Source organism: Pseudopipra pipra, chromosome 10 (genome assembly GCF_036250125.1).
Source record: "Pseudopipra pipra isolate bDixPip1 chromosome 10, bDixPip1.hap1, whole genome shotgun sequence".
NCBI lineage: Eukaryota > Metazoa > Chordata > Aves > Passeriformes > Pipridae > Pseudopipra > Pseudopipra pipra.
The window spans coordinates 6,630,056-6,654,505 of record NC_087558.1 but is presented as its reverse complement, the minus strand read 5'-3'; the positions used below and the strand labels follow the sequence as shown (position 1 = coordinate 6,654,505).

The window sequence follows — 24,450 nt, the reverse complement described above, 5'->3', positions numbered from 1 at the left end:
CTATACATGGAATAGTGTAGTGCCATCAGTGCATGTGCATTCTCCCATCTCTCACCCAGAGCTCTTCCCGTGGTTTTGGTGACAAATGTCCATTTGGCTGTTGGAGGTTTTGCTGGAGGGAGGGAGAGAGAAGAAGTTTACTTGAATCTCTTGGGAATTTAAACATGGAAAATGATTGCAGACCTAAATACCCTGTGATTCCTCAATCAAAAAAGGAAAACAACATTTTTAAGTCTTATTCAGCTTAGCAACAGACTAAATAGCTGAGGGTTTCTTAGAGGTCAGTGGTTACTTTTAGGATGATGGAAAGTCTGAAATGCTACATCCTGTTTAAGGCATGTGTTGCCTTCCTTGGTTTTAATCCTTGTTTTAAGGAGGTGTTTGGGAAGTTTCAGTATTATTTGTAATGTATTTCATGAGCCTTTGTAGCTCGAGTTTAGTATTTAGAAAATTGCTTGTTGCTTTTCAGATCCTCTTCCATTTGAGACAGGGTTTTATCTTTTTTACTCTTGAGTATGTCCTGCTTCAAACAGCATTATTTTTGATATATGGATTCTTTTCTTGTGGTGCCCAGACAGTGTTCCTGTGCTTCTGCCTTCAAACCTTTTCTTGTTAATCCCTTAGTTTACATAAGATCACTCTAATGATTTAATCTGTAATGAGTATTGGTGGTGGGAATACACTGTGTTACACAAATATAGGATCAGTAATTATTCTGATCACAGGTGCATAATGTACTTGTAGGAAGTGTTTTAAGTTTTGAAGTTGCCTGTAGAAATTAACTTCATGAGGGTATTTTAAGGATTATTTCATATAATGTGCTCTTTTTACTTTTTTGGTGTTAAATTCAGCTCAAAAATTATGACTTTTGAAAAGAAATTTTTTTTGTTTGTTTGTTTGATCGTGGCCTTATGTTTCCTAATTTTTATCTTGCTATTGAATCATTTTAGTTGTATGTATTGGCTAACACTGCAATAAGCTTCTGCATCAATACTTACCCATTTGTAAACTTTAATCTGGATTCTTATAAAGTTCCCCTTTGTCAGTGTGGGCAGACAAAAAGAACAGAAGTTCCTTTGAAGCTAATGCTCTGTTCTGAGGTGGGGTTTTGCTTTCAACTAACACAGTGACAAGAGGATAGAGTTGAAACTGTGCCTGTAATTTGTTTTTTAAATAAATTCCATGTAAATAATCAAAAAATGGTCTTTAATTTTTGTTTGTTTATTTTCTTAACTAAACATATATTGTTATCAGTAGGAAACTGAATGTTGTTTTAATTCTTTCAGTAAAAAGACTGGTAGAAAAATAGCTTTTATCCTTTTTTCATCCTTTAAAATAAACATTGATAGAAACTATCATAATATGGTTTGTGTTACAGGTGGTGTAATACCAAGGGCTGTACTGCTGCCACATCACAATTTTGTGGGGTTTCAGAGAGTAGTTCTGGTAAGGACACTCAATGATTTATCTATTTATTTGTCATACAAGTGGACTGATAGTTTGGTACAATTTAGTATTACGTTCATTTACAGTATTTGTTAGGTATTGGTTTCTGCAGTTCACTAAATCCTTACATTTAAGTGTTCTTTTATTCAATGGTCTTTATTAACAGCTCCTTTTGGAGCTGTTAGTGTCTCATGTGTAAATCCATATTCATTTTGTTGAGAATTATTATGATATAACACATCAATTCACAGCATGGAAATATTAATAAATAGAGCTTTTGTCAAAACACACCATAAAAACTGTTTTGTCTTCTGGAAATGGGGAGTCACTATTGCTTTGGTGTGTATCAGTTTTTAAAAAACAGTGGAAAGTTACTGTATTTTGGTTATAGTATGCTTTTTTCAAGTGCTGAAGTCTTGTCACCCTAAAGGAAAATACAAGTATGTGGTTCAGAGGGCAAATATTCAGACCATGTGGTATTACTTGTCTCTTCTTAAGTGTACTGCACAGTCTCAATTTTGCAATCATTTTCTTTGAATGCATGTAACTATACTCCCTCTATAATTTTTTTATTTTGGATGCTTTCTTTAAACATATTTTCTTCTCTCTTCTCCATGGCTGGGGTTACAAGTGAGCTGAGATTACCTTTACTTCTTAGAAAGGGAAAATTCATTCTGCACCAGTCCACCAGCAGCCATGCTCAAGTATTGTGCAAGAGCACAACTGAGCATTTGTTCTTTCAGCAGGAGATAACTGATACCACATTTGTATCTGTAGAATTTTTAATATCTACTGTAATTTAACAAATGTCTTGTGGGTGTAGCAGATGTCTTTTCTCCCCCCCTCTTCTCTCGCCTCCCCCCCCCATTTTTTTGGTTTTAATTCACGTTCCCTTAAAGTTTTTGGCAAGATCTCTTTGTGTGCTGTCTTAGGTCTATAGAGGGCATTCAAAGACAGAGGGAATTTGTTTTTAAAAAACCTTATCTTGCAAGTAGACCCCACAAGGTAGAGAAAAGGATATTGCTGATGTTCTCTGTGGCCTTGCAGGGTAATGTTGTATTGGCTCTGCTCCAGCACATCACTTAAGCAATTGCAGTCAGTGGGACCAGAATACATTTAAATATTCTTCTGGATTGATCTGTATCTATGTATACTTTTTGAAATGAGGTGGGATACCATGAGAACTTCTCAATGGGATTCCGTGGTCAAGCTAAGAAACAAGCTCCAGGTCTTTGTGTTGGAGATATTGGGGAGGGGGTGGGCCTTGCTTGAGAAATCTCTAGAGGCTGGTGAATTAAGGAAGCAAAAGGGTACTGGAAGTTGTGAGTGAGTAGGTGTGAAGACTGAAGGCATTTCCCCTTCTGTTGTTGCATTAGATTGGTTTATCTAAAATAGTTGGGCATGGTACTGTTCACACTGTATGATTTCCAGCCCTGTAAGTGCATAATGCCTTGAGCATGCACTATTCATGCATGTAGGCTTACATTAGAGTTTGTTAGTCTTGGAGTGAAAGAAAATGGGCTTTCAGATTTATATGGGAGAAATGGCATTAGGAAGTTTTGAGTAGCATCACTCAAGAATGTTAAATGGCAATTCTGCAAAGTAAAAACATCACAGCTTTATAAATATTTTAAGAAAAGAAAGATGATGGGAGCTCCTTGGAGTCTGAGAAATACTGAAAATTTTTCAAAATGTTGTGAGCAATTTGTGCAGTACTTATTAAAGTATAATGTCATCTGGAGAAGTCATGGACTTCTTCCTCTCTATCATCTCTTTATTTTCAAATAATGCTCCCGTTACTGGAAATGGGTGAGCAGAATTTTTCATGCATAGAATCTGTTATTCCAGTGTTTGAGGTAAGGTAAAGACAACCCAAGACAGTGGGTTTCTTTTTCTGAAAGGCTGTCCTATCTAATTTGTTTAACTCTGAACTAGCAGAAGTAGTTACTGTGATTGCTTAATTCTGCAAAAGACAGAGTAGAGGTCACTTGTGGGACAAGCTGAAGATCATTTCAGTGCAGCTGCCTGTGTAATAGTGGCCTGCAGTTACAAGACGTGGTGTATTTCCATTTCTGCTGATGTTTTAGCTTGACTAAGCAAAACTGTTCTCTCTACACAAAGCTATGATTGTGTTTTCCAACCGCATCAGTAGAGGACTCAGTTTAATTCAAAATAGCATCTTCTAATGGAGAGAGGTCCTTATTGGACACATGATATATCATCACGTTTTGAATAGTTTACTGCAGAGGGGAGTAATTAAAAAATTAGTGAGAACAGATGTCTAATGTTGGCCTAAGCAGTCAGAAAGAAGAGGAAATGTCCTGGGTTTGAACTTTTTATCTTAATTGGATCCCTTGTGACTTTCAACCCATTTGATAAGAGTTTCTTCAGTAGACTCTCCTGCTTCTACTGTTCAAAGCCAACAGCTTTAAATTTTAATGTTTTTATGTGTGGGTATAGGCACTCACACAAGTCTTTGCATACAGTTTGGAAGGACGATTCCTTCACTAAACAAAAACTTTATATACCACAGGCTGCTTTGGTATAGCTTTTTTATCTCCCTTGTGCTGTACAGAAAAGCAAAACACTGTTCTTTTAAGCTGCATTTTAGTATATTTTTTGAATCCTTTTACATGTTCTTCTACAGGTGTGTTCAGGCTCCTTTTATTAGTCAGACCCTCTGTAAAGTGCCGAATTAGCAAGAGGAACATTTGGTACACTGCTTTAATCTTAAAGATCAACAGTGCAATTGCTTCTAGAGATACATGTGACTTTGCAATGTGTAGGAGCCGTCTGGGGCTGTGTTATGGCAGGCATGTTCATGGAATCTCTGGGAATTTTTCCTTTGCAGCAGTATAAATATGCCTCTAGACTTAAGCACTGATGAAGTACCAGAACTTGGCATTCATTCAAAGTTGTCCTTGGTCTAGGATAATTTGAGTTAGGTAAAATATTCCATTTTCTACAGGCAGGGAAAGAAGCTTGTTTTTATTTTTCAGGGCATACTGTAAAAGAAAAAACTGCTCTTGATGATTCAGATATTGGAATAGTTCCCGGGAAAAAAAAAAAAAAAGAAAGGGTATACTTCAGGGTATGGAAAATCTAGTTGAGGATGATGACAGTATTGCATGTCTTTTCCATGTATTCTAGGCATATCACCTCAGCATATATGCTATTCTTAACATTCTGCCAAAAGACCCTTGATACAGCTTCATTTAGAGAAAAAAATAAGCAGATGTTGAAGGCAGAAGGGGGACCAGCTTAATGTCTAGACAACCTTTGGAGGCATGAGTGAGTTATTCATCAAATACATATGCTTGAAGGGAAAAACCAAAACTGTTTCTCATTGAACTTTGGGCATAGCTGATATAGATGGAGACATTCTCTGCCAAAATACATAGCACTAATGCCTAGACAGTATAGTTTTTGCTCATGACAACTTCCACAGTCAGATTTGGGGTGTGGTACGGAGTAGGATGTAGAGATGCAGAGATTGAATGCTTGCACCAAAGGTGGTTACTGTAGGAGAAACTTAAAATTGTATAAATTAAGGAAAGAGATGCTTGCAGGCTTGGAAAACAATCTGTCCCTTTTTGCAGAGTTACTGGGGGCAGGGTGTTTTTCTTGGAGCTACCCATGTCCTGGTGAGGGTCTTGTGGCTGCAGCTCAACGTGTTGTGCAGTTGAGTGTCCAGTCTCACAGGGAGCTCTGGGCTGAGCAAGTCACTGCACTGCCTCTCTCTTGTTCTTTCTTTGTCACCTCGCTGTCTCTTGTCACTGCACTGCCTCTCTCATTTTTTGTTTGTCACCTCACTGTCTCCTGTCACGTCACTGCCTCTCCCTGGATCTTTGGTTATCACCTCGCTGCCTCCCAGACCACATGTGACAGCCCTGAGAGACCAACGGGGATGCAATGGTGGCCCAGGAATGCCCAGTGTTTTATTTCATAACAGTAGAGCAGTACTCTGCCCTCCTGACCTGCCCCAGGAGCCCTTATAACCCACCTCTGGGCTGCCTCAGGCACACACTCCTCCTTCCCGGCTGCCTCGGCCAGTGCTGCGGCTCTTGGGTTGCTTGGGTTGCTGTTGCTTTATTTCTCTGTTACTTCATGGTAGGTCACACCTGTACTGCAGGTTAGTACGTAGTGCAGTGCAAGAGAAATGGGAATTTTACATTGGTCTCACATTTCTGTTACTTTTGGTTGTAAATAGCAAACAGGATAAGTAGGATGATGGTGCTGTGTCACACCAAGTGAATCACTGCGTGCTGTCTGCAGCTGCACTCGGTCCTGCTCAGGAGTGGCCGTGCCCAGTGTCCAGAGCAGGGCTCAGATCATGGGTATTAAACTTCTACTGTAATATTTGATTTAAGTTTCACAGATAAGAGCAGCTTTGCCTCTTTGAATACCAAAAGTAGTGTTTGTCAGACAGTGTTTGTTTCTTAATTTATTTCATGTTTTTTTTAAGAGATGTGTCTTGGTGTTAGGAAGCCAGAAGAGGCAAGTACTTCACATCCCATTCTTCATTAGAAATAATTCTGATAAGACTTCTAAGTGATCTAAGTGCTTCTGGAAAATTTAGCTACCTAATTTCAAGGTTCACCTGGAATTAAATCTGAGGTGCCAAAGTAAATACAGTTAGTTTCTGATCCACTTCAGTGGTCCTTTTTCTAAAATAAATCTGTAAGCATTAAATTAATTTTCATTAGTACTCTTTTTTTTTTTTGAGGAATCTCTGATTTATTATTTTTTTTTTCTGCTAATTGATCTTTAATTAAAAAAATAAAGCCTAGGTGAAGATGGTTTCATATTGCCATTTTGCACTTGTTTACACTGGTAACTGATTTCTGTCACTTGTCCTCAGACACTGCAATGCTGTAGTTCTAAAATGGCTTTTTAAAGACCCAGAGCTGTGGTTTGCACTTTTTAATACCAGTGTTGCATTTGATTTTATTTAGGAGTAAGATAAAGTGGTGTTGTAGGTGGCATTGATGGAGTGGTATGAGGAAAGGAGGCTTTTTTTTTTTTTTTTTTTTTTTGCAGATTTGCAGCCTAGTAGGGCAGGGATAGTGGAGGAGAGTGAGAGTAGACATACCTAAAGTAGATTCACATGTTGTTCTGTTTTTACATGCATATGACCAATTGCAGAAGCATGTTATCTATAACTTTTGGGTTTTTTGAAAAGTGGGGATTTTTTTCTTTTTTTTCTTTTTTTTCTTTTTTTTTTCTTTTTTTTTTTTCTTTTTTTTCTTTTTTTTCTTTTTTTTTCTTTTTTTTCTTTTTTTCTTTTTTTCTTTTTTTTCTTTTTTTTCTTTTTTTCTTTTTTTCTTTTTTTTCTTTTTTTTCTTTTTTTTTCTTTTTTTTCTTTTTTTTCTTTTTTTTCTTTTTTTTCTTTTTTTTCTTTTTTTTCTTTTTTTTCTTTTTTTTCTTTTTTTTCTTTTTCGAGATCCTCAACTCATAATGGTTATTTACCTGCAGAGTCCCACAGGCTCATTTCAGGCTGCTTTAGTGAACAGGGCTGGATGTGAAAATGCTTGGGTAAAGAAAAGAGTTGGGTTTTTAGTCTGAGGGTAAACTTTCTTAAGCTTTCTTTAAAACTCTCCATTCATGCATAATGCTGCAGTCAGTCATGAATTACACGTCTTTAAATCTTTCAAGGTGAACATCTTGGGGCTAGAAAGAACCTGTCAGTTTACATTTAATTTATTCCATGCTTTAGGATGTGTTTCATGGCTGTAGAGAACTTTGAACACTAAATATGATGAATGTTAGCACATATTTTCAATACCAAATTCTGCAGTCCAACTCTAGTTAGATTCTCAACATATTTAATATCTGGATTAATGGAGAAAAACTTGTCTAAAGCACTTGTCTAAAACTTGTCTAAAACATTTTTACTGTCAATGCTCATAAATACCAGTCTACCTGTTTGCCATCAATCCATAGCTCATGAATAGTACTGGCCTTTTTCCAAGAAGCCAGAAGTATTCAAGGTTTTTTATTTAAAAAAAAAACACAACAAACCCCTGCATTGTTAATATAATCAATTCATTGTTTTCCCTGTCCAAAGGGCACTCTTTGCTTTTTCTTCATCCCAAATTTAAAAATAAATAAATAAATAAGCCTGGCCTCCTCTTCGGTAAGTAGCAGGTTCTGACATAGTTGCTCTTGATTAATGGCCACTAAAGCTGGAAATTTTACCTTCTCTTGTTAACAGTTTATATTTTCCTGACTTGAAATTTTAATAAATTGTAACTGAAGGATCTTCTCTGTGTCCTGTGAGGTTGTTAGGTTGGGGGGTTTTTTTCCACTTTTTTTCACCCCATTATGGTGGTGTCTCAGAGGGGTTTTGCATTTCATCCTTCATCTTTCAGAAACACAGGGCTCAGAACTGTTACTATTCAACAAGACATCTGCCTCAGGAAAAGAATTGGCAGCTTTCATGCACTCACAAAGGAATTTCAGAAAAATTATTTGTTGTTCCCAAACTAGATGCTGCCAGAGTACATAATTCCAAAACTTCTTTTCTCAAGGGAAAGGCATAAAAGACCAGGCTTAACAATGGGGAAATAAGCCGAGTTTATTTGCGTTTAGAATAGATCAAAGCCTCTTCACCTGTTCTGTTACTGTTTTTTTTTTTTGATATTTTTATATCCCCAGCACTGCAGAAGTTATGTGCTGTGCCTGATGATCCCTGATTGTTTCTAAAATACTGTAGGAGTTGGGGAAGATGCTCACACACACACACAACATCTTTCTCTGGGTCTTCCACTGCAGGAGATGCTTCTCTTGCTCCATTTATGTGGTCAGTGTTATTTATAGAGTAGTTCTGTCAAATTCTATGCTGAAAATAACACCTGCACTTGAAAATAGCTTTGTAGGTGCTGAAAAAGCTGTGGCGAGAGTGTTCAGGCTCATACATGAAGGGCAGGGCAAATGAATGAGTGAATCCTTTGTTGGAAAAGGTCATGTTCATGAAGGTGTCTGTGCCCAGAACAATGTAAATGTGTTTAGTTTTTAGTTTTCCTTTGATTGTTCACTAGGAAACACGAAACAGTCCCCAAAGACCTGCAGAAATTTAGGATAATTACCTGAGTAATGATACCAACCTTAATAAAACCTTAAAATCTAGTGTTTCCCAAAAAACCTATTGCAAATCCATGAGGCAATGGTGGCCACTGTTTCAAAACTTGGACTCTAACAAAGTTCATTGGTGTACATCTGGATGCTCTCGGAACACCTAGACAAGGCTGCTTGGGTCCCTGCAGGCTCAGCCTCACAAGTACCCAGTGACACCACAGAGCAAGATTTGGGAGTCTTTTTGTTTTACTTTTGGTTATGCAAGGATTCTAGATGTGCAGTATGCAAGGAGGTGCCCCATGTTGTGCTAAATTACAGATGTTGACCTGGTGCAGAGGGGTCCCAGGAGAAGATGCTGGTTGCCTCTGGCAGGCGTGCTCTGGTCCCAGTTTCTGGACCGATCCAGGTGCTGCTAATTCTGACAGGTTCTGTGCTTAGTTACTGTGGGCAGGTGTAACTCCAACTCAATTAGTTGTTGTTATGGCAGCATTAAAAACACTTCCTTATCAAGAATGAGGGAACCCACTGTGGTAAGTACACTGACCTGAGTCAGACAAAGGCCTTTCTCCTGCAGGCACTTCAGGACATGACTCAGGGCACAAGGACAAATAAAATGAGCAGGGTTTAGTTGGACTAGAAAACACTGTTGTTGAAGATGAATTGAATTTTTTTTTCAACCAGCAGAATTTATTTGTGGGAAATGTTAGCAGCTCATAGCTTGTAATGGAAAAACAGTGAAAGAAGAACGTAGAAAAAGAAATGACTGAAGGAGGTACAGATACAGCCATCGCTCTCTTGATGGAGGGATGGATTCAGGAGTGTAGAGTATGTGTAGGCAGTGCACGGTGAGGAGGTGAAAACCAGGGCAAATGCGTGACCACAGGCTCGAGATCGTATGTCAGATCAGGAGATGAAAGCTGGAAGATGGATCACCAGCTTGGGAGAGATAGCAAGTGCAGTGGATGGAAACTGCACAAGGGTCACAGTACAGGAAAAGGGAATAGGAGTCCATGCAGCTGTATGAAAACATCCCTAGTGAAGAAAGGGCTGCTGTTGTAGGAGTGCCTTTCCACAGATGCCTCTGAGAACTACATCTGCTCTTTTAGTGCCATCAGGTAGCAATGTAAATATTTTAATATTTAATATATTAATATTTTTGTAACAAATAGAATCCATTCTGGGCTACATGGTCACTAATCACTACTTCACCCTAAGATTTACAGAACACACAAAAAAACCAAAACCACAGACAGTTGAAAACTGACTAATTACAAAAGTCTGCTCAAATTTCAGTAGTTTTCCATGGACAAATAGATAGCATTTGTTTGAGCTCAGAATGAATCTTATTTTGTAAGCCATCAGCATCCAGGGCAGCAGTGTAGTGAAAAACTGTGTCACTGTTAGTGCACCAATATCCATCAGCTCAAGCAATTGATGTAGATGTAATCACTGTCTCTAATAGAAATAAAGTCGGGGTAATGGAACACTGTCACAGGATCAATGTCTCCTGTTTTGAAAATAAACCCCCTCAGCTTTGCTTTTGCATTTGTGTACCAGCAGGCGACCACATCATTCAATTCAATTGACACAGTCCCTTAGAGCCCTGAATGATCTATTGTGGGAACATCAGGAACAGCGTATTGGAAAAAATGGAATGTTCCTGATCAGACTTATCAGGCCGCATTATTCGGTGGGTTTTCCAGCAGTGAAAATGAGAATAAATCAGCTGAGAGCAGAAACTTAGCACGGTATGGAGATCTTTAACCGCGTTTAACTGTTTAATTTCTACAGGTTCTTGGTCAAAAAGCTTGAACCGCAGTACTTGAGTTTATTTTCAGTGGTGCATGTTCACAGATAGAACATTTTTGAATGTTGCCCCTCCCCACCTTAGTCTCAGCAGAAGCTCTTGACGGGTTGTTTTAACTCACTTAAGGGCTCTTCTCAATCCGTTATTTTCTCAGAATGTTTTACACAGTTTGATCCAAGCGAGGATTAATGGGTGTGCTCCCACATTCATCCATAATTAAATTTTTTGCAAAGGCTTTAATGAAGCGCAGGAGATTAGTAGTTGTATAGTTGCATGCTTAAAACTGGGTACATGCAGAAGAGGCATATATGGGATTTTAAACAATGTTGCAGATAAGGCTTCTTCCAGTTTCCACCTTTCTTGCGCTTGATTCCAGCAGCTGTTCTGTGTCTAGATCCAGAGAGTATTAGCAGGCTGCTATTTTAGTGCTTAGTGCTTTAAGCCATTGAGCAATTTCACAAAGCCTTCTTGAGACAGGGTCTAAAAGTTTGATTGCAAAAGTCTTTATTTATTGAAATTCGGTATTGCTGAAGGACTGTAACTCTGTCTAAAGGGACATCCTTTTAATGGCCTAAGAATGGAAGCTCCTCAGCTTCCTTGACGTTACCTCTGCTCCCAAGATGGCCCCTCCAATAAGAAAATTTTCCCTTTTGAGGGACAGATGGACAGGTGTCTCTTCTGGAGTATTGCCAGGCATTTGTCTGGTGGTTCCCTCTCCGTTACAGGGTTAGATATATTTAGCATACAGAGCCTGGAACTTGGACTTTGCAGGTCAGCCTGAAGGAATCCATACTAGACAAACCTACGCTGCTGCTTCTCCTGGTGACTTTGCTAATTCTGGTCATCAACCAGGAGCTATCACTTTCTGATCAGTTTTAGAAATGCCACATTTCCAGTTTTGCTGCCATAAGCATCTATTGAGCATGTGTACAGGTAGGACACTCTAACCCTGAAGGTCATCCTATCAAAATGCCTTTGGTCTGGTTTAGATGTTTGATCAAGGAGAATTGCATAATGTTCTATTTCCTGGGGTGTTCTGAAAAATTATTTAAGTATTGAAAGAGGATGGTGGTTTTATTTTTGAACTACTACGTCTGGTGAGTTTTCATTTAAGCCTGGTTTGTCTGCATCAGTGGGCTTGAGCTCTGTGATTAAAAGCCTTCTCCAAACATGATGTGTGGGCTTGGGATCTTGTGGAGAGTCAGGGAGGGATGGCTTTCATGAAGTAATCAGACTTGAGGCAGGACTCACTGCTGGTGGTTTTACTGCATATTTGGTACATATTCTGAGCAGCTGAGTTTGGCTTTTAAGTTTTAAAGCAGTAACATATTTGCATCTGCAGAAGGGTGTATCAGAACTATCCATTTCAACAGGGTTGTAATTGTCATGGAGGAGAGTTGTGCCTGGAAAGAGATGTCATAGAATCACAGAATGGTTAGGGTTGGAAGGGGACCTCTGGAGCTCATTTAGTCCATCTACATCTATTTTCATTGTTACCCAGAAAGTTGAAAAGTCTTTAAAATACTAATATACAATACCTCTTTGCTATTCTGTTACAGGAAATGAGGAGAGTCTTCCTCAAACACATAATTTCTTCTGGTGTTGCACTGTAATAATGTAAAAAAAAAAAAAAAAGTTTAAGAATATAAAGAGTGTCGAATAAAGTGTCAGTACCAGAAATATCCCTGTTTCCTTAGTCAGCCTAGGGATTTACAAAATATGGCTGCCAAGAATCACTGCAAGATGCCCTAAAGCTGTCCAGGAAGATGTATTTTTAACTCTAGAAAGTATAGAAATGTGCAGCCTTGTAGCCATAGCCCTGGAAATATGATACTGAATATACTGTCGCTCATGTCTCTGCTGTAACATCCGGAATCCCGGCCTCCTGGGTCACACAACATATGACTTTGGGGGGGAGATTTGGAGTTCAGTAATTAAATACTACTTTGCTCTAGGCAAAACCAACAAATGGGCTTTATCTGCAGCATATTTTGTAACAGTACTCAGGGCTGGGATCGGTGTTTCTGGGGACTGAATACTCAGATAAGTAGACGGTAACTTATTTTAGCCAAGGTTTTGGGTGGGTGTTTTTTTTTTTTTGTTCTGTTTTGTTGTGGGTTTTGGGTTTTTTGCTCCTCTTCCCCTTCAGGGTTGTAATTCTTTCTCTTCAGAAAATTTCAGACTGGCTTTGTCATCTTGTATGCTTCGTACTCTCAAATTGGCATGAAAAGAGAGAGACTGTTGCCATAAATTAGGTCACTAAAGCTGAAGTACAGAATACAAATATTTATCGCCTGAGCTAAGGAAGACAATTCAGATGAGAAAAGGAAAAGTTATTTTTTTACTATTTGGAAATTAAGCTGTATTCTTGGTTAAAAGCAAAGCAGTAGAGTTAAAAGCTGAACATGAGAAGCATCACTTGGTTTAAATTGCTAGAAGGAAAACCAACAAAGTCTGATCATATGAGAAATCAGTAAGAAGGTTCATGAGATAGAATTACAGATTTTTTTTTTTATGCAGTTTCACATTTGACATAAAATATTGAATCTTTAAAAAAAAGGGCACATTTAAATAGTGGCAATTTTGGGACATGGGTAAAAATGCAGAAAATGAGAACTTTATTTTGAAATACTGCAAAAAACCCGTTATACATCTAACTTAAAAAAAGTTTATCTTTAAATTCAGAAGGTTAGAAAGAATTCCCACCTGCAGATTATCAGGTAGGAGAACCTGAGAGATCATTTGTATTGTGCCCAATACAGTTTTGACCCTCCATCTCTCAAGTGACAACGTGAAAGTACAAATAGGAGTGTTTAAAGCAAGTAGTTGATACAGTTAAAGAAAACTCAGCTTTTTATCTTTTTAAAGTGTGAGAAAACATTCATTTTTATCAAAATTGGTGTCTAATTCTAACACAGAAGGACATGGGTCATACACTAAATGCTTGAACCACTAATTTATTTTATGAGTTCTCCTTTATAAAGTGTTTCTAAAGGGCTCTACAGAACTCTTCTCTGGATGTAGTCTTAGGAAGACTTGGGGCATTGGTGCCTCACTGCCCTAATCAACCAGATGCAGTTGGAGAAGTGGTGGAGTTCAGTGTTTCAGCACTTTCCTGGGCTACAGGGATTGTCTGTCACCTGAGTCACCGTGGCAGTGATCACAGAGCTGTCAAGGGCAGCAGGTTTGCCTGGCTGAGGGACTCACAGTATTTGTGGCAAAGCATAACGAGGAGGAATTGTGTCTCACATGCAGTACTGAAGTATTATTTTTACGATAACTGATAAAAATGTAAAGTGGAGTGGTAATAAAACCTTCCAAAAGCCTTGTAGGCATATTCAGACTTTTTGGGTGGAATTAAAAAAACTTCACATTCCCAGGTGGAGTCACGTAATTTGCCTTTTTTTTTAATGGTCATGGTCATTAAAACAAGGAAGATTCTTAAGCAACAGTTAATAAAATGGTGTCACTGTCTATGTGCACACATGCTAGCAAAATATTTGTCTGGATTTCCTGCAAAATAGGAAAAAATAAAAGCTCTAGTGGCAATATTTCTGTTCTAGGGGATTTATTGTTTCTGTAGCCAGACTTCTGTTTTCCATGGATAAATGTAGGAGTCTGCCTATATCTGAACATCAAGCATTTTTCAGAGCTACCCAGAGCATGAGCTGCTCCCTTTAACATATCATATCTGGTATCAAACTAATGATTGGTATGTTTTGGGGAATTATTATTCACAGCAACCTGCCAGGTTTTCCTGTTATCCTACCTAATGAGGATGTGTTAGAGCCCACCTACAACTGCAGAAATATCACTTTCTTAGGCTGTTATTTGATGATACAATAACTCTAATCGTAGTGTAAATCTAGTGTACGTTATCAAATGGTGATTAAGAGATACACAGCACTAATCTCATTTATAAACTTTCTCTGCCAGTTCAGGTTTGTCTGAAAAGAAACCCCAGAACAACAAAAAAACCCTATTAGGCCAGGAGCCATATCGGGCAGCATCTGTTCTCCAGCATTTTGCATGAACCTGGAAGAGGAGTACAAAGCTATAATAAACATGCAGAGTGGAATAATGATTTGTCAGAAATACAATCAGATTTTCACTGTTGGGCACCCATTAGCCTGCAGATCTGGTGTTGGTGAGAGTAGAATTTGATCTCCTTATTAGCAGATTTTACTTGTAAATTTTACCCGAAGTGTGAAGTGTGTGAATTGTTCTCAAGGGACGGAGGTGCTGGGCTGAGACCTGCCCTGTCTGATGTGGGGTAGGCAGGTACTGAAACACAGGCACAGTTTTGCTGTTAGGGAGCAAAGTCAGAGCTGATGCGCTGTCTCTGGGAAAAGAAACCTCATTTCCTTTTTAAAAAAGTAGCTTCCAAAAGAGTTTTGAAGTGATTCCTGACGTGGAAGGAGCGGTTCAGTTTGTGTAAAGTGCAGGCATGTGTCTGATCTGTTCCTGACGTGTGGTTTTAAGTAAATCTTAAGGCCAGCATCTGTATAGACTGATACATGTAATGCCTGATAAATTTGAGAGTTTAGGGGCTTTGTGTAGCAACATTAAAAGTTACCTGGGATATCTGGATACTATGCAGATTCTAGTTAAACAGCAGTGTTATCAACCACAGGCAGCACATCCTCCGGGAAGGGGATCCTACAGAAACCCAGTGTCTTTGGCTTGGTGTTTTCAGATGATCGAAGGAGAACAGGGTGACGAGTCACTTACACTGTAATCCAGTCTCCTTGGCACTGTGTCACTGCTGAGCATTGCAGGGATGTGTGGGTTGTGAGCCTGAGAAGGCGTGTGCTGAAGAGGACTTGATTTTGAGTAGTGAATATCAACCTTGGTGTGGTCTCAGGGACTGGAAGCCCATGAGAAATTTGGGCATGGTTTATAAGCCCCCTTTTTTGACACGTTATGGGGTATTTTATTTATTTAATCCTAATTTTACCAGTAAGGAGTCTCATTCCCATGCGCTGCGCCTGCTCCAAGGTGCAAAACAAAAGTAGAGGCAAGTGGGAGAGATTCCCTTTAAAAGCAGACTTGGATCTAAAACAGCAGTGTGGGTGCATCATGCTTTGCTGTGTAATTCCACAGAATGTTTTGAGGAAGACTTGGAATTTTTTTAAGGGCTGGAAAAAAAGGGCCTCAAGGATCTTGTTACATTTTCGGAGTGGGTTTGGGACATACAGCTGCAAATATTTTAAGATATTTTTAATCGTCCCTTTGCAAATTAGGCAAAAAATATGACTGGTTGGAGTTATGTGTAACTTCTACTTATTTTTGTATCATTTTTCTGTGTCTTTTTGGTGACTTAATTCCTGTATCTAAAATAAAGAGCAATATTAATATTTATTAAGTGCCCAAAATAAGTAGTTGATTGCACATGGAAATAGTGGATTTGTAGGAAATAAGCCAGCATTAATGAGTTGGATTTATTAGTATCTGTGGTACATGTGTACAGGCGTGGGTGGATACATAGAGATAAATTTATTTTTTTCTCCTGTAATTTTCTTGTTTTCAGCCTTTCTTCCTCTATTTGTGTTTCCATTTACATGACGCCGCTTCTAAGAAACCTCCTCTGTCACCTCCCAAACAAGCCCTGTGGCCATGTTGGGGCACCAGGGAAAACAGAGTTCACGTGGTTCGTAGGTTAGCGGGTTTATTTTCTTTGCCATTACTGTTTTTCTTCGGCAGACACCCTTAGCAAGTTGTAACTTCTTGAAGTGAGGGGGTGGCCGTGTGTGATGAGCACTGAGAGCAGCATGACCGGTGTGTCCCCTCTCCATCCCACCTCTGCTCCTTCTCGCCATCATCCCCTCAACTGCTGCTTGTCTCGGGTCATTCCCACTGGGTGCTTCCCAGGAAGCTGTGAGTGAGAAGGAGGGGAGGAAGCACAATTCCTTGGGGTGGAAACAACAGCAGTTTGAGGGTTGGCAGCATAAGCCTGTCAACCAGAATCCATCCCTGTATCAATTCAGAACTTGTCAAAGGGAAATAATTATTCTATCATCTCATATCTGTACTTCTGCTGTATTTCCTCTCTAATGGGACATTTTGCCTTGGGAGGGGAAGGAAGACGGATTTGGTGTCCCTCGTTCTTCTCACAGTTCCTTGCATCCCTTGTCTGTGGACACTTGTCCCTGGGCACTGCCGGAGCCCCTGGGCTGGGGGAGACACAGCAGTGAGCTTTCAGAAAGTATAAATAGGCACAGAAAAAATGGATAAAAAGCTGTATCTTGGTAAAACACTGGAACCTTCTGCACCCTTTTCAGTTTCACGTCCTCATCAGGCAGAGGGTGTATTTATTGAAGGCATTCCTGTGTTTTTTCTGGTTGTCAGGGTCCCGCAGCCAGTGCTGCACTGCCACCTCCTGATAGCCGGGTGCCAGCTCCTGCCTTGCCAGAGAGTCTTGTGGAAAACACTTGGAACCAGTCCTGAAAAATGAGGCTCGTTTGATTTGGGCAGGGTGAAGAACACTTTTGACAGACAAGAAAAACGTTAGTTTTTTTTTTTTTGTCTTCAGGTGAATTTATGTGGGATTTCCACGGTTCTGCTTTGAGTGGGGAGCCCTCTATTTATTAATAATTCAGGACTTCTCTATGTGGCAAACAGTGCTTTCATCTGATTCCTGCCTTTTGATCTATCTTTTTTGGTGATGCAGCAAGGTCTTAAAAATCAGTGACAGATCCATGAAACAAATACTGCCATTTGTGCATGTGTGTGTGTAATGTAAAAAGGTTTCTTTATGAGTCTCTTAAAAGTTAATTACCTTTTTTCTCTGAAGGAAAATATTGTTCCTCTTCCTACATAATTTCTCTGTAACAAACAATCTTAAAAAAAGATAATTTGTGCTACGTATGGCAACAAAACATAGCTGAATAAATTGGTGTTTGGCCCTGCACATGGTGAAATAGGTTGCTAATACATGAAATGGCTAAAAATGCCATTCATTTCACATACTGCTCAGTAAATAAGCCCTCAAATTATATTGGAATTTGGCAGGTGTGTCTTGTACCCCAGTCATGGCTGGTGGCTGTGCAGAGGTGGGGTAGGGTTGGTATCAATGTTCCTTCCTTTACCAGTCCTGTTGCACCCACTAGAAGTTATTGTACTGGAGTAATTATGGTGGTGAGTGGCTGGGTAAAAAACCTAAGAAGATTTGCTGATGAAAAGTGCTGGATGGATAGTAGGAGCAGGAGATGGACATTATTTCATAATGTGTTCTGGAAGCTGATGTTTTTACTTGTTTACTTGGAAAGGTCGGGGTTTTCAAACATTCAGAAGTCATGAGAATGTTCTTAAAAATGAGACTAGGAGTTAGAAAAAAAATACTGTATTCTGTCTCTTCTTGTTTTAAAGACTCTTCGTTGCTTCAGGTTTTCAGAGGTTTTCATCAAAAGTATATATAGTCAGATACATTATTTGTCTTGCTAAATGTTTACCATTTATAAAATTGGGGGAAATAGTGTATATGTATATCCATCAATATTTTTAAAGTATTGAATGAAAGCCTAGAGAAATGTTGGTACAAAAGATCTGTTTAAAGCTTGTTTCTAATGTCAAGAATTGCTTTTGCAAAGCTGAGGTTTATGGCTGAGATGTTTTCTAATTTTTAGTGGAAATAACTGGGCTTTTTTTGAACAGACACCATGTTGTAGCCCATATTGCACCTTTTTACTAGAGAAGGAATACCTGAAAATAAGAGTGGATTAGAAAGTAAAAGTGGAAACTTGCTTGGATACCAATGTGAAACCAAGTTCTTGGTCTTTGTTAGCCAGGGAGAGAAAAATCCACGTTTTAAAAGTGTTCCATAGCAATAATATTGAATAGATGAAACTCACTTGATTATTTTTTAAAACCCTTGAAATAAGACCTTTTTAATACTGGTATTAAACAGCATAGTTTCCCAGTCCGTACCAATTTGTATTGTTTGAAAAAGTCTGGCCCCTCCATATTTAATTTACTGACCTTTATGTTGTGGTGAGACAAATGCCTTTTTAATGACTCCAGTAGACTTATTTGCATCATAAAATAAAACTATTGTCTATGCTGCCAGGGAAGTACTTAGTTTATAAATATAGCTTTTGTTGGGAAATACCTATTAGGTACTAAAAATATTTAATTGACCTACTTTTCTTTTTATTTGCAGGGTTGTGTCCTTTGTTGTGACCTCATGGTTTAACTGGGAATAAAGATGAGTATAAGCAGTGATGAGGTTAACTTCCTGGTATATAGATACTTGCAAGAGTCAGGTGAGTTTTTACAATTCTGTTTATTAAACAATGCATAATTTATTTGGTCTTCATCGGCAACTGGCTTTAGCAAACACAGGCTCATTTAATTATTTTGCCAGTAGGCATGTGCTTCTGTCTGAACTGTTTCTTGGTATTTCTTCTCAACAAGAGAACGAATCCCTGCCAAGTTACCTTCTGTAACTTAATCAGATTTAGTCATTTGGAGTCTTCAGATGGCAGTCAACCAGCCAAGGACTCACTCGATTGCTAGAAATGCATTTTCCTGGAGATCACTTCTCTGCAGGGTGACCGTGGCACTTTACACCATTTTCTTCGGACCTACTTGAAGAAGAAAATAGGATGATCAGCAAAATACTGTTTTTTCCCGTGTTCTTGGAGCAATGGTGCTCCTGCAAGCTGGTCTTGTGTCGCTGAATTCCTTGCCTGAATGTGACTGTTGGAGGGCAGATGTTGCTGTGCTTCGAAGGAAGAAGTGGCAACTGTGACTGTATGGCTTGTATCACTTGAATCTAAATGGAGATGAACAGATTTTTTTACAGTCTTGGGTTCCCAAAAGCCTCCCTCCCTGCAGGACGCTTTCTTGGAGGATCTTGTCCTTTGGCATCAGGCTGGCCAAAACCTCCTGCTTCTTGGGAGTAAAAGGCAGTTGAATATTGTCAGACTTAAAAAGAAACCTTTTTGCTATCATATTCATCCAAGCTGACTGTGTCTGTAAATCACAAGCAAGAACACAGCAGTGTTCCCTTATTTTTAAAGCCTCCCAAACCCAGTCGGATCAGCAGTTTGTGTTGCGTGTTTGGGTTTCTAGATGCGGCCATATGGCTGCAGGGAGTTTTGTGGTGGTGGTTATTCTTGAAGCTGTGTAAGAGACAACATCATCTTTACTCACAGCTGTGACATTGACTGCTTAATGCAGCCTACATTTAGAACGGGTAGATTTGACTGGAAGTCAGGGCATGCCCTAGTAAATGAACAAGGGATGATTGTCAGCTGCCAGGAGGGAATATGATCTCAGCAATTCATAAAAGAAGTCTGCATATTAAAGCAAGAATAAACTCCAGTCTTAAGATAAGGGTGTAAGAGATCAACTTTAATGTGTGTGTGTGTGTATATATATATATATATATATATATATATATATATATATATATAAAACTACATAATATATATTTTACCTCGCTGTTTCAACATTTACTGATTCTTAGTTTTGTTTAGTGATTGCTGATGGGTGGCTTCAGGCTTCTTGAAAATGCATTTGGCTCATGCAACATAGGTTCACTTCTCATGGACTTCCCAATTTGAGACAGAGAAGCACCAGAAGCAATGGTGGATGGCAGAGTTTTTCAGTATCTGCCTGTCAAAAGAAAGCAGAAACTCACCGTTCCATCTGAATTTACTGAAAACTATTACACGTTCTCATTCCAGTTGCAGATTGCTTTTGTCACAGAAGCCAAACTTACAAAATTGCTTCATCTTCATTTGAAAGTTTTCAGGCAGCTTCTTACTTAACTGACAGGGTAAAAGGAAAAAAAAAATAAAGTGGTTTAAGAAAAAAATCCATGACAGAAAAGTTAATTTGCTGAAACAACTATTTTTCTCTAGGTTAAATTCAGTTTTTCAGGGTGATCAAATAAGTAGCAAGCAGCTGCCAGTGCTGCACCATAACATGTTTGCTACTTCTTAATCAGTGCACAGTGCTGATGTAGCTCTAGGTGCCAAAGCATACACAATTATGACAGCACTGTACCGTGAGCAGAATTCTGTTCTATGAACAGATCCATTTCGCTTTCATGGGTATCAAATCAATGAGTAAAAATAGCAAGTGAGTCTTGGTATGTTGGGGAGATACATATATATATATATATTTTATTAAATACTGTATATTATGCAATACACACGTGTAGTTTATGAATATATAAATATGTTTAAATGCTACTGTGAACTGTATATTTTATGTTTTTTTATTGACTCATGCACAGATATTCTGCCAATGGTACCGTAGTTGTGTTCATATTTAAACGTCGCTTTTATCTTTTTGTGTGTTTAAATTAGAGACATATGAGGGAAATGAGGTGTTTTGCTGAGGGTTTTTTGTAGCTCATAAACATGCTGTAACTTTGTATAAGTTGCTCAGGTTTGTAAACAGAAGATCCTGCCATGGTACAGCAAATAGCGTTGTCTGTCTGTAAATCAATTCTGATGTTTTTGCCTTGTCTTTAGGGTTTTCCCATTCAGCATTTACCTTTGGTATAGAGAGCCATATCAGCCAGTCTAATATAAATGGTGCTCTGGTGCCACCAGCTGCTTTGATTTCCATCATCCAGAAAGGTCTACAATATGTAGAGGCAGAAGTCAGTATTAATGAGGTAAGGAGGCTTTGCCTGCTGGAGCGTTGTGTCCTTGCTTGCAGTAAGTTTGAATGTTAGTATTTTTTCTTAACTTTCTTGTATCCTATTTATTTACTTTTACTTCAGATTCCTTACTGCTGGTGTTCACCATGACTCCAGTGGTGGAACCAGAATGGAGTGACATAACTGGGTAGGGGTTCTGCCCAGTGCAGCCACACAACACCAGGCATGGTGTTCTGGCTCATTGCTTAAAGGTCCGTTGTCTGTAGAGTTTTTACCCTAATATAATGTTGTAGTACATCCAGACAAGTGAGATAAGATAATAATTGAGACAAGTAATCTCTTAATTTTTTATTTTCCTAGCCTGGCAGTAGGGAGGTGGGAGAGCACTATGCAGCTCTCATTTGGGTGATGTGTCGTTATAATGAGGTAATGAGAGCCCAAAGGCAAGGTTTCCAAGTAGAGAGAGGGTTTGAATTTGTGGCAGGAAGGATGAAGGTAAATGCCACTTTGCCTTTTGCCTCTGCTGGCTAATTCATCTTGAGCAGGATCTATTAAATTTGATGTTTAAATGGTTATTCCAGCAGTACAGAAAGCTATATATCTTCCTGCCTGATGCTGCAGACACTCACCCTCAATTTCCATTCTCATTTATGCCTGGAAGGTTAGCAGCCTTTCTATGTGTCAGTTAGATTACAGAAGGAAACTATTTTTTTCCTCTACTAATTCTGCTCTCTTTCCAGTCTCCCTTATGCCTGCTGTTTATATGTAGTTTTCATAGTTCCAAGCAAATCCTTTCCCTTAGGAAGCTTCAGAAAAATAAAGCAAGTGATAGGAATAGAAGAAAGAGACCCTGTATTTATTGCAAGGAATCCTTCTAGCTCCTAAAAATAGATCCTTACAAAGGCCTAGCATATGTATAAGTGTATTTTTAACTGGGTCTTGTCCATTTCAGGATAAAATTCTTCCTTGCTGTTTGAAAGCATGCCAGCACTGTTTAAAAAAAGGAAGAAAACTAGTCAACTCTCCAGATAATATGTTTATGGAAAGTATTAGTCTAATAAGATAGAATAACTTCACAAGTCAGTGACCCGAGTTGCAATGTTTGCAGCTCGCTCTTCAAACAAACCATTAGATTTTGCTGCAGCCACTCATGTTTGAAATCATATTCATAGATAGCTTACAGAATTTTTTGCTTTAGCAGACGAATTAGCAAACTCAAAGCAAATAACTTTTGATTCCACAGGCTCTCCCAGAGGGCTGCAGTGGCTTTTTTTGCATATTTATAGTGGCCACTTAGCTTTAGATCAAAATTCCAATCCTGACCACGACAATGATGAGATACCACTTCCAGCACCATTTGTTATATGTATCGTATTAAATCAGAACTTTTGCTTTAGTTTTTCTTGGAATTTTTGCCCATCATGTTAATTTGTACTTGGTGTTGTCTTTTTTTTTTTGTTTGTTTTCTCCCTCTGCTATAATTTAGGATGGTACCTTGTTTGATGGTAGGCCGATAGAGTCTCTCTCACTGATAGATGCAGTGATGCCTGATGTGGTACAGACAAGACAACAGGCCTACAGAGATAAACTTGCACAACAACAGGCAGCAGCTGCTGCAGCTGCAGCTGCCACCAACCAACAGGGATCAGCAAAAAATGGAGAGAATACTGCAAATGGGGAAGAGAACGGAGCACATACTATAGCAAGTAAGTTGAGACAGAAATGACCTTTAGCTGTGATAGCATTTTCTTGTCGTTTCTCAAAATATGAGCCAGTAGACAGTGAGGTAAAAGTGAAGAGGTAACCTCTCAGCTTGCAGAGAATACCTTCAGATGGTGTCTCACCTTTGACTGTCCCCAGTTTGATATTTGGAATCGCAGGAGGTGCAAACTTCTGAATTCATTAATTCACCATGTTCCCTACACCCAGTCTCACTTCTATTACTGCTCCTTTCCCATCATCTGAAGGTTTTTCACAGAACCCTCTGAAAGCTCTTGCAGAAAATAATCAGAGACAACTCTTAAAACGTTGCACCTCCTCAGGTTTGGCCCCTGTACAGGGAAAGAGGACTCTGCCAATCCACAGCCAGTTAAAACTGAGCATTGAAGCTCCACAAACTCCTTCCAATAGGTTCTGTTAATCCATGGATTGGGAGCTCTACCTGGCTCCCCCTAGGACAGGCCTACCTGAGGTCATGGTTGCTGGGACAAGTCGTGTGTCACTTGTCTCTTTTGTCAGTATCAGTTTTCATGATTTGCTATTCAGAATTACTCAATGCAACTGCTTTCAAGGTTGGTTTATTCATCAATTCCATTCTAGCTGTGATTGGTGAAATAAATGAGTTCTCTTTTTCGTCCCTGATCAAAGGAACATACATACCTTACAGTCAGGCTCAGTATGGAAAAGTTTGGGTCAGGCGTTAAAAAATCATTCTGAAAATATTGTTCTGGAAGTCTGAATTTCACATTTAAGAGTGGAAGTTACAGCTCTTGCTGTAAAAACACCTGAAGAAATGACATTTTTGAGAGAATATTAATATCAGGCCACATACAAGTTCTGGATTTTACTAAGAGGGGTTTTTTTTAGTATATATGATAAAAAGCTGGAAATATAATCTTTGGCTGAAACAAATAAGCTCTGTACTTTGATGCTCTCATTTAAAAATCTCAAAAGGACATCTATCTACTCGTTAACTGTGAACTGGATAGAGAAAGGGTAACCCCCGGATCACAGCACTGTTAACTGTGATCTACCAGCAGCCCCTGCTGGCTGGTACAGCACTTCATACTGGCATCGATTCTCTGACTGAAGCAATGCTTTATATGGTGTCTTTCTGAAAACTATGCATGTTCTAACAGCCTTTTCTGTTTTCTCACACGTACGAACAGTGACAGAAACCCTTAATGCTAAATTAAGCAATAGATGTGGAATGATTTGTTTAACTGCGGTGAATAAGTACGGAACAGGTGAACTGTGCAGCATTTCTCATATTCTGCATTTACACCCAGCGTGAATTTATTTTTAATAATAGAAAATGATTGATGGTAGATGCCAAGAGAACTATTGAATTACCCCCAGTGTGTTTTACAGAACAATATGGATACAACCTCAGTTCCATGTAGGAAGTTCTGTGTTGCCACAATTCCATGGTAATTGCTGAGAGCTTCTGTTATCAGTTTACTGTATCACCAAATGTGATTATATTAATTAAAGCCATTTTGTAAATGAAGTGTCTGAGATGTAGATGTAAAACCTGTTTGATTGCAGTTGTTGAAAAGAGAGATTTTTGAAAATGAATGTGTAAGAAGCATATTTGAAAGCACAAGTTAGACTAGTAACATATTTTAACTGCAGCACTGGGCCTGAGAAACCGAGTACTTGTAACAGCATTTGTTTTTTAACATAGCAAAAAAATAACTTTTAGCCTCAGTTTTGAAGCCTCAAAATTAAATCCATGTGGATGTGAAGGTTTAGAAGGGCAAAGAGCTTTCCCACATTTTTGAAA

The 24,450-nt window shown here is 38.8% G+C and overlaps 1 protein-coding gene across 2 annotated transcripts in view; it reads left to right on the top strand.

Annotated features, from left to right (window-relative positions):
- Positions 1-24,450, top strand: part of TBL1XR1 (TBL1X/Y related 1) — a 110,179-nt gene that overhangs the window by 70,825 nt on the left and 14,904 nt on the right. The window contains exons 3-6 of one of the 2 annotated variants that reach the window (XM_064665878.1): positions 1,379-1,446; positions 18,489-18,591; positions 20,815-20,960; positions 22,432-22,651. In XM_064665878.1, coding sequence (XP_064521948.1) covers positions 18,534-18,591; positions 20,815-20,960; positions 22,432-22,651 — 424 coding nt within the window. In that variant the 5' untranslated portion in view covers positions 1,379-1,446; positions 18,489-18,533. The remainder of the gene's footprint in view (positions 1-1,378; positions 1,447-18,488; positions 18,592-20,814; positions 20,961-22,431; positions 22,652-24,450) is intronic. The other variant, XM_064665879.1, reaches the window with a different exon arrangement.